We start from the raw sequence: 10,776 nt of genomic DNA, 5'->3' as shown, positions 1-10,776 counted from the left end.
ACAAAGTCCCTTAACTCAACAAATGTACATCTTTCTATATGGATTGATGAAGAAAGTTTCTCTTTTTTCACAGTGAGAAAGGAGGTAAACAATGATTTTACAATTCGATAATTTTAAAACAACTGTAGACTACTTATCCAACAAATATGATATAATGTAATTCTACTCTGGGTGTAATACACCTCCTCCTGTTAACCTATAATGTATATACAGGGAACCAGCTGACATCTCATTATACATTTTATGAATATTAAAAAATGAGCTTTGTATATAAAGAAACTTCCATAATTAATGATAAATCCTTTTATGAAATTTTCTTTATTGAAGACCTGATCTTTAAGGAGAGCCATTATGCAGGGGTTTTCTGCATAAAAGGTTGAAACGCGTGGGTTTTTGTATGCTGCAATAAAGATGTTTTCACTTTTTTCTACATTGGGACCACGATTTTCTATTTTTGTTTGATCAAGCAAGCGATCAGGATCAGTGTGTGTGTGCCCTGGAGCCTGTCTCTTTCTGTGCAGTGAAGTGGAAGCATGATCATCATTTCTCTGTTACCTTCAGGAGGTTTATGAAGTATTGGATTCGCATAGATAAGCCAAATTTCTAGGATTCGTTTATGGATAAGAATGAAACAATTCCAGGACTGTTGGAGCACCCACTATCTTCATATGTTCTCTGGCTATCTACCCGAGTGTTGGGTACGTATATTTGCTTCTGCTTACCATTTGTAGCTTTGTTATCTTATACCAGGGGTGGCCAACTCCAGTCCTTAAAGGCCACAAACAAGTCAGGTTTTCAGGATATCCCTGCTTCAGCACAGGTGGCTCAGTCATAATGACTGTCCTACACTATTGAGTTAACTTCCATTTTTGACTGCCGCTCGCTCTGTTGGTTGTACTAGCCACTGTGATATTTGTATGCGCTGACAATTAAAATACACCATTTTATTGTGCATGGTTTTTTTTGATTTGGGGATTAGATGTTTACCCCTGTGTAAGTGTCACATTTTGAGGAGATCTGGGTTTTGTGTATGCTGTAGGATTTAGGGCTTCCTTTGGTCCTCTGTCAGATATTTAAGTCTCTCTCTTAGGGTAGTGCTGTTTGATTTAGGTTATGTATAATGGGCACCATGGCTCCCATGTTTCTGTAAACTTGTCCACCGAGTGCTGGAGGAACCCAGGTCTCTTTTCCGTGTACATTATTATACGCATCCTGTTAAGGAGTGAGGCAGTTTCAGGAGGCGGTTACTTCCAGTTGGACGCAATCGTACATCTGATGGCAGAAATACAGGTGGGTAATTGGCATTTAGAAATCCCCGGGATTGGTCTACATGTGGCTCACCTTTAATATGTCAGATGTCATTGTCTTCAGAGGTATCAGCCGAGGTTCCTGCATGTGCACATCCTGCTCGTCAGCCAGGATCCAGGGGAAGTCCTGCAGGGGCAGAAGTGTTAGAGTAAGGAGCAGAGGGATAAGGAGTGCGAGGCCGGAGTACAGATTGTGCCTGTTTCAGGGGTCTGAACTTACCTTTATAACCTGAATCTTTTCCATATTTCGGGTGGCTGCTTCTCTAGTGTGGACCAGCAGCGTAAATGTACAACCTGGAAGAGAAAAATACTTGTATCCCATGCTTTTCTATTGTGGATCTCCTCCTCAGCAATCCTGCTGACTTGGTCTCATTGATTGTAATTGGAGAAGCCGACTACAGCGGTATGATTTTATGTCCTATCTGGCCAGTCTACATACAGTTCACTGCTCTGGTTTTGACTGCATGGATCTGAATCTGAACCATTTTGTTTTTGACCTGGTTCAATCCCATCTATGGAAAAAAAATAAAGTAATTGCAGTGACAATATTAGGTGGTTATAATTGATTTTATTTATTTATTTTATATATATATATATATATATATATATATATATATATATATATATATATATTAGAAAAAAAGAAAAAGCGCCCGATCCTTGTGTAAAATCAGATATAAAGGGTTTTAATTTGCCATGAACAGACGATTGCCAACTCACACTTTGTTAGTTAAAATCAAGCAATTTATGGGACAAGCCCATGCACCACGCCGACGTCCAAATCTCACAGCTGTCCTCCGTCTGCATACGGATGCTGCCGCTGTAAATCAGCTCTGCTGTGGGATGTGCTGCCGGTATAACCTCTCTCTAACTCCTCAGATGGAATAGTAGATAGTTCTGGCTGCATTCAATCTCCCACCGATCGTATTGCAGGATACTCCTGGACTGACGTCTTTGCTCTGGAGCCTGGGCTGTTCGGCCACCGTAGTTCCTGTACCACGTGACCCTACGCGTTTCATCCGTCTCAGCGGATTTCATCAGGGGATCGTCCCATAAATTGCTTGATTTTAACTAACAAAGTGTGAGTTGGCAATCGTCTGTTCATGGCAAATTAAAACCCTTTATATCTGATTTTACACAAGGATCGGGCGCTTTTTCTTTCTTTTTTTCTAATAGGTATTGTTGGGAGGTTGGTGAGCCCAAGAATAAAGCTGCCCAGGACTGCAATCTCATTTTTTAAGGATTTGTATGGACATTCTACATTGGTTTTTTATTGTCAATATTGAAAAAGAGTTTTACACACATTTTTTATAGGTATATTTTTCTTTTTTTTTTTGTTTATGTTGCCATCTTACATTTTTTATATATTTTTTTTCATATTTTCATTTTTTTATATATTTTCATTTTTTCAAATTGCAATTTTGCCAAGTGTTCCTACCACTATTCAAAGATATTGTTAGACATCTGTGCTGGGTGCATCGTTCTGCAGTGTGGGATTTGTTTTGCAACGGTACAGGTGTGGTTAATAGGGGCGCTGTCATATATTTTTTGTTTATATATATATATATATATGGATGTTTGATTTTTATTATATATATATAGATATATATATATCTATATATATATATAATAAAAATCAAACATCCATTAAGTATATTTTACATTTATTTGTAAACACTGCAAGCTAACACATGGAAGGGGTCTAGCACCATCCTTTTATGGGATCTCGACTGTGCTGAACAGGAGTTTGCACAGACAAAGCCCCCTATGCCTCTCTTCCCTAGTTAGCTTTTTTTGGCCCTCTAATAAGATCAGGGTAGCCTGGAGGCTGCGTAAACACCTGACTGACGAGTGCTCCCAATGAAAAAAAAAATCTTCTTAATTTCCATAGTAATCAGACAGCCACATGTTTGCTTTACATCTGATTAGGTTTGTTTAAGGTATATCGTTATCCATTAGACACCCTTCAGCACTGGAAGACACCTAAAGGTCCATTCACTTCAATGGGCCATCAAGCGCCTTTCAGCACTGGAAGGCATCTTATGGAGTAACATTGCTTAGTTAATATGGTCCTATACCTTTTACAGGCGTTTGTGAACGCAGCCTCTAAAGGGAAACCGACCCAGGCTAAAACTGACTAATGATTTGCCAGTATTAAAGAGCCATCAAGAATGAATAAGGTTGTAGAGAAGCAGGCTGAGGCTGAAAATGATTACATGTTTTAGAAAGGCTTTTGTAGAGAAGCAGGGTTAGGCCCCGGGCACGCTTACCGCTGGCGTGCTGAGGCTCAGGGAAAGCGGGTGCTTTCCCTGGCCTTACGGTTGCTTATCGCAAGCACTCTCAGCAGCCATCAGGGGGCGGTCCTGGGGCGGGCGCGTCACTGGCGCGTCTCTAGCCGGGGGCGGGCCAGTGACGTCACGGAGCTGGTTCGCCCTCATTAGGCGAACCGCTCACGTGACCAGCCTGTCTTGCCGGCAAGCGGGGGAATTTTAAATTCCCCCAAGACCTGCGCTTCCGCAGGTAGCCCCTACAGTAGCCCCTAATTGCGGCTGTAGGGACTCAGTGCTGAGCGGGAGCGCGCGTCAGCACGCTTCCGCCAGCAAGCAGGCAACATGTCCGAGGCCTAAGGCTCAAATCAAGCGATGGTCTGCCAGTGTTAAACAGCCACTGAGACTGCACAGGGTTGTACAGAAGCAGGTGCAAACTAAGAATAAATAGTTGCAGAAAAACAGGCTCAGGCGGCAATCAACTGAGAATCTACCCATAGACACTGGTCTGCCCATTGATGGGCCCACCATGAGCGGGCATAGTGGTCACTTCAGGGCACGGATATGCAGGCATAGTCTGCAATAGTGAGGATCCGCAGCCCAGACTAGCTCATAAAAGGGCTTTGCCAGAAAAATACTTCATAAGCAGACAATTTCCAAAGGGAATAAAAAGACTTGAATGAGACTGTAGAATACTTTTTCATGCCCAGTGGCAGGGACGTCACCCTGCTGCAATCAACTTCCTCTATCACCGCAGTGACAATGAATCCATTTAACAAGCTTGGTTACATGAAACCAGGTACAATAGAACAGACAGAATAAAGTAATACGTATAACGCAGAGAAGATGTGAAAGGTAACTGTTTTTTTTTACATTTGAAACAAGAATAATTACTAGCATGTTATTACTAATAATAGATTTCTGGTGTTTGAAAAATGCTACAAAACGTCCAGTTGTGCTATTGTGCTAGAATATCAGAATTGTACATTTAAATAACACATAGAGCAGGTGATGCCACAACTGGGGCTTTATGATTCCTACCTGGCGGGTTATTATCTAGGACCGCGTCGCAGACGCTTATCTTCAGAATGAACGCCCGGAGTAACTGCTCCACGTGGGACAGCAGGGTATCCGAGCTGGAAAGAAAATGACATACCGTGGATAAGAGTAATCCCAAGCGTCGGGTAACATCAGAAGGGGCGGCGGATGTTACCTGATGGAAAGCAGGGGTGGCTGAGCAATTTCAAAGACAAATCTCTCTACAGGATGGTGCTCCTTGTCCAGGATAACGACTACCACCTTCTCCACGTCATTCTAAAATGCCAAAGGAATGACGAAGAGTGAGGTTTGTAACCACATCTCAATGTACGTAGGAGGATAATCGGAGCGCAATGGACGAGATAATGCATCTCCTCTCCATTTTGCTGTTACTGCACCGACACACTTTATTCGAGCAAATACCCAGTATGTACCTGGCAGATACCTGGAATGCGCCGCTCCTCACCTCTGACAAGCCCCGTTGCGTTTGCCTTCCCAGCCTGGGTTCATGCCTGGCTGACGGGCGGCTGATCTGTTAAATGATAATGATTAGGATTTAATAGGCTGCAATGCTTCGCGTGTCTACCAGATGGCATAAATTCATGAATTGTAATGCAGTATATATATATGTACTGTGCAGTATTGCAGCCAGCGGGAATAAAATGCTTCAATCCCTGCCGGAAAATAACTCAATGCACTCGGGCAGAAAACAGTCACAAACCTCAATACACCCGGGTATACCCGAATTCGTGGGACTAGCCGAGCTCGAATAAAGTGTGTCGCCAGTGTATCTGTTGCTAGATGGAATGAAGATTAGACACATGAATATCCCATTATCTTGTACTCAACAAATTCGTTTTGTGCAACATTGTTCCAGCATTTCCCAGTAGACAGGATTGGTTGCAAATAGTGAACATGGGCAGAGTTGGACATATCTTCAGCATGTAGGTCCCTGTGCAGACTCTTACCTTCTCAATCAGCGGTTTAACGCAGTGAAGGGTATCCTGGATGTACCGATTCAGTTCGGGATGACAGGACATCTATCATCACAAAGGAAACACCAGGTATTTTATTCATGAATTGTTTTACCGGGAAGTAATACATTGAGAGTTACCTGTCGTTTTCAAGTATGTCCTGGGCATAGAGTTATGATGACAAATAATACATGGTTACAAATACATAGTTACATAAGTGAACAGGGTATACATTATATACAGCAGACGACAGAGAAGCCCAATGCTACATCCAACATGACAGAAATACACAGTAGAATACTTATATATTCTCTTGAAAAAGGTTTTCAGCTGCTGGAGGTTGGTGGCTCCTCCTTCCCAGGTTTTAAGCCCGTCTCTCCCCACTTCCCAAGTTAGTAGGTCCTTTCACTCTGCTGGATATAGACCAACTGTGGTCTTTCTCCCTCCTAATAGAGGTAAATGAGAATTTTAATCCTAATAGAGGTATATTAGTATTTTATCTGGTAGTGTTAGGACTTGCGAACGGGTGTCTGCCTTTCCGTGGCTCGCAAGCTTACAACGCTTTGGCCAAAGGGTTAAACTAAATGACCCTATTTCAAGAGAATATATAAGTATTTTACTGTGTATTTCTGTCATGTTGGATGTAGCATTGGGCTTCTCTGTTGTCTGTTGTATACATATGCTACGCTCAATAGCACTCCTTTTTGACACTTATATACCTATATATATATTTTGTGGGGGCTCAGGGGTTCCCAAAAAGAGCTTGCAGGGGTTTTGTGTTTTGTTAACCTATACATTATATACAACAGACTTTTCGGTGGGGGGGAGGGAGCGGCGTTTACAAAGGCCCCACGCTGAGAACGCGAGGCCCCTGTAAACGTAATTACCAGGCTCTGGTCACGCGTCTTTATGACAACGCGGCATCAAATGACGCCCGTTGCCATGGAGACGTGACGTCAAATGACGCCACGGATCACGTGACGTCACATGGCCCCGCAGCGTCATTTGACGCATCATTAGACATGAGGGGGAGGGAACAGGTAGTGAGGGCGCAGGTGCGGAGAGTTTGCGCACTGCTGATATACAAGACATTGCGTGCACGGTTAGAGATAATATATATTATGGGCGTATGAAACAGTTACAGACCAGATTAAAATGTGAGACAGCTTTAGTTTTGGAAGAACTTAAACTGGTGGTGGATATGAGAGTCTCTGGTAGGTTGTTCCAGTTTTGGGGTGCACGGTAAGAGGAGGAGCGGCCGGATACTTTGTTGAACCTTGGGACCATGAACAGTCTCTTGGAGTCTGATCTCAGATGATAAGTGCTGGATGTGGTAGGGGTGAGGAGCTTGTTCAGATAGATGGGTAGCTTGCCCAGAACGTATTTGAATGCAAGACAGGAGAGATGAACTTTGCGCCTAGACTTAAGTGATGACCAATCTAGTTCTTTGAGCATTTCACAGTGATGTGTGTTGTAGTTGCATTGGGAGAACAAAACGGCATATTGAATTGTAGAGGGTATCAAGTTTGCTAAGGTGGGTTTGGGGTGCCGAGCCATATACTATGTCCCCATAGTCCAAAATTGGCATTAGCATCTGCTGTGCGATACGCTTTCTGACCAGCAGACTTAGGGAGGATTTGTTCCTGTAAAGAACACCTAGTTTGGCATACTGTAGGTTTTGGATGTCAGGGTATCAATGTGCATCCCAAATGATAAATGGGAGTCAAACCATATGTATTTAAAACTAGTAACAGGTGTTAGGGTGGTGTTAGTGTTGGTTCTGATCTGGAGCTCAGTCACTGGATGCTTTAAAAATGTAGCCTTGGTTCCAAATACCATTGTTACAGTCTTGTCAGTGTTTAAAAATATTTTGTTTTCTACCGAAGGGTTCTATAAAATCTGGGAACCTGTAAAAAACTGTTTGTTTTGGGAAATCCAGTTTGCGAGTCTCAAAAAGTCAGACTGAAGTATGTGTTCAAGGCTGCAGAGGCTATGGCTGTGTGCATATAAGGCCTCGGGCATGGTCAGCGCTTAGGCGCTGACCCGTGCTGAGGCGCGCTCTCACTTACCAGTGAGCCCCTGCAGCCGCAATGAGAGCGGTTTTAGCAGGGGCTCGCGCACGCTTCTGCAAGCGTGCGGAAGCGTAGGTCTTAATTCATTTTTAGTTTCAAGCGCTCAAGGGAGCGCAGGGCCGGTCACGTGAGCAGTTCGCCCAATGAGGGCGAACCAGCTCCGTGACGTCACAGCCCCCCCCCCCCCCCCCACCCCTCCCGACACGCCCCCGGACGGCGCGCGGACCAAGGCCAGGGAAAGCACCCGTTTTCCCTCAGCCTCCGCACGGCTGCAGTCCTATGGACGCAGCCTAAGATTGTGTCATTTGCATACATGTATATTGAGGCTTCCTTACAATCTGTAGGAAGATCATTAATGAACACTGAGAAGAGTAGGGGCCCCAGAACAGAGCCTTGCGGGACACCACAAGTGATATCCAGGGGGTTGGAGTTAGAGCCTGAGATGGACACATGTTGGGATCTAAAAAACAACAAACAGAGAAAAGAAACCTAGTTTGGGCACTCAAGTACATCAAATGGGTGAGGTATGGAGGGTTTAAAATCAACTTTAATAAATCACTAAATAAAATATTGGGGATTAAAACGAGTATTAAATGCTGTGATCCAAGGGTCTGAACCTGTGATAGCAAGTTCTGGATCGGTAATGCGGATGGCAGAAACACTCAAAAAGGAGTGTCCTGCAATCAGAAAGGTGAGTAAAATACATTAACCCCCACATACCCAGTTTTGAATATACCTAAGATATATTATCTTTTTAGGTACCTGGGTCTAACTACATTACCCTGACACATCATTACACCGCACAATTACTGACCTTACCTCCAGTAACATTTATCTAGCTACTGTGGAGTCGCAGTGCCTCAATCACTGTTCTTGGCTATCGACAGACCAAGCTAGGGTCTTTTTGTGTGGTTACTCTATATATATATATATATATATATATATATATATATATATATATATATATATATACATACACAGTGGTCGACAAATTACCAAAAAATCTACTCGCCGAACAAAAAAATCTACTCGCCACCTAGTACAACACGTGTGCTGCTTGGGCCAATAGGAGCTCGCCACGATGTTAAATCCACTCGCCCAGGGCGTGCAAATGTATAGGTTTGTCGAACACTGTATATGTATATATATATATATATATACCTGCCTAAGACATGCAGATGAGCATACAGCTATATTTGCATATTTGCTTTCCTGTGGAGGGTTTTTGTCACTTTTTTTACTCACCATAACTTAATTCAGTATTATGGTTTAGCCTATCCCATAGCCTCTCTTGCTTTCCCAGTAAAATCAACCCCACACTGATGAGACCCATCAAGGTCGAAACAGCTGTCTGTGGGTGGTTTTCTGGGTATGCACCTTAACCCTGGCTGGGCTCAAGGCTGTGACCATGCAGCAAGCTTAAGCCTATAGGGAACCATGTTAAAAATGGTTATTGAGGCAAAAAGTGACACTGTGTGCTCATTTGCATGTCATTTCCCAGAATCCCTTGCTGCAGTGGAAGTGCTGTATGCTGGGTGATAATGGGGAAAGGCGGGGTTGCAGACCTGCCTAAGACATGCAGATGAGCATACAGCTATATTTGCATATATATATATATATATATTATTTTTTTTTCATATATTCAGGATATGTGCACTGATACCTACCTAAACAGTTGAGTCCTACACCTCTGTTTATTCACACAGGTGTTTGTATTTTACTCACTTTTCTGATTGCAGGACACTCCTTATTGAGTGTTTCTGCCATCCGCATTACCGATCCAGAACTTGCTATCACAGGTTCAGACCCTTGGATCACAGCATTTAATACTCGTTTTAATCCCCAATATTTTATTTACTGATTTATTAAAGTTGTTTAAACCCTCCATACCTCACCCACTTGATGTACCTGAGTGCCCAAACTAGGTTTCTTTTCTCTGTCTGTTGTTCATTAATACTTACCTAGGGAGCACCTACATCACTATCACATCATATCTAGCGACAGCTGCGGGGGTCCCCTATCTAGTACATGTTGGGATCTACCTGATAGGTAGGACTGAAACCAGTTTAAAGCATGCTTCCCTATTCCAGAGCTCTGGAGTTTGTTAAGCAGGATAACATGATCAACAGTATCAAAAGCCTTTGCCAAATCTAGGAATACTGCACCAGTGAGTTGTTCCCGTTCCATTCCACACTGGATTTCATTGCAAACTTTTAGCAGGGTAGTTACGGTGGAGTGTTTGGGGTGAAAGCCAGATTGGAATTGGCTAGGGAAATTTGTCTTGGTATAGAAATCGCTTAATTGGGAGTGGACACATTTTTCCATGATATGGCCTGCAGACAGGATAGAGTTGACTATGGAAGCAATTGGTTTGGCAATGGCTGGGGCACCACGTCTTAGGAACCTAGATTGCAGTAAATCAGGTCCACATTGGCCGCTTAGTTTTAGTTTGAGGAGCGCTTGTGTAATCTCTTCAAATACTGGGACAAATTGAAAATTGTGGGCAGTGTTGGGAGGGGGTGGGGCGATAGAGGTACTCTCAGAATGAGGTTCATGTTTGTGGTTTGGGTTGCGTTTTGGTAACAAGTTAGTGGCACACCCCACAAAGTAATCATTGAATGCATTTCAATGTCAGTGGGGTTTGTCAGAGTAATATCCTCAGTGATATTACTTGGTTGTTGATGGTTGGAAGGCTGGAATATATTATGGATAATCTTACAGAAGTTAGCTGGGTTTGTTGTATTTTGGTGGAGATTGTCAGAGTAATATTGTGCTTTTGCATGCCTTGTTTGCCTTGTGCACATGTTCCGCATGCATCTGTAGTGATTGAGATCCTTGGTAGTGCCAGTTACTTTGTAGCTTTTGAACAAGGCATCCCTGAGCTGGTAGAGTGCTATAAGGTCAGTTGTACGGAAGGTGGGCCCCCCGTACCCTTATTCTGCGTAGTGGAGCATGGGTATCGCAGAGTTTTAACAACTCGGATTGGAAATAGTCGAGCGCAGAATCAGGGTCGGGAATTAAGTCGATTCTGTACCTAAGGCAGCTGGTAAAGTCAGCCAGAAACTGTTGTGGGTTTAAGTTTGTAAATGTTCTAGTGAGGAGAACTTGAGGGCTTGAT

At 43.2% G+C, this 10,776-nt stretch overlaps 1 protein-coding gene across 4 annotated transcripts in view; it reads right to left on the bottom strand.

Annotated features, from left to right (window-relative positions):
- Positions 1–10,776, bottom strand: part of MAD2L2 (mitotic arrest deficient 2 like 2) — a 41,736-nt gene that overhangs the window by 2,452 nt on the left and 28,508 nt on the right. For 3 of the 4 annotated variants that reach the window (XM_075603470.1, XM_075603471.1, XM_075603472.1), the window contains 5 exons: positions 5,581–5,652; positions 4,788–4,888; positions 4,616–4,710; positions 1,528–1,601; positions 1,342–1,434 (listed from right to left, as the gene is read on the bottom strand). In XM_075603470.1, the coding sequence (XP_075459585.1) occupies positions 1,342–1,434; positions 1,528–1,601; positions 4,616–4,710; positions 4,788–4,888; positions 5,581–5,652 (435 nt within the window). Of the gene's footprint in view, positions 1–1,338; positions 1,435–1,527; positions 1,602–1,746; positions 1,820–4,615; positions 4,711–4,787; positions 4,889–5,580; positions 5,653–10,776 lie in introns of those variants that run through there. The other variant, XM_075603473.1, reaches the window with a different exon arrangement.

The sequence above is a fragment of the Ascaphus truei genome, chromosome 6, assembly GCF_040206685.1.
Source record: "Ascaphus truei isolate aAscTru1 chromosome 6, aAscTru1.hap1, whole genome shotgun sequence".
NCBI lineage: Eukaryota > Metazoa > Chordata > Amphibia > Anura > Ascaphidae > Ascaphus > Ascaphus truei.
This window is presented reverse-complemented; position numbering and strand designations above follow the sequence as displayed.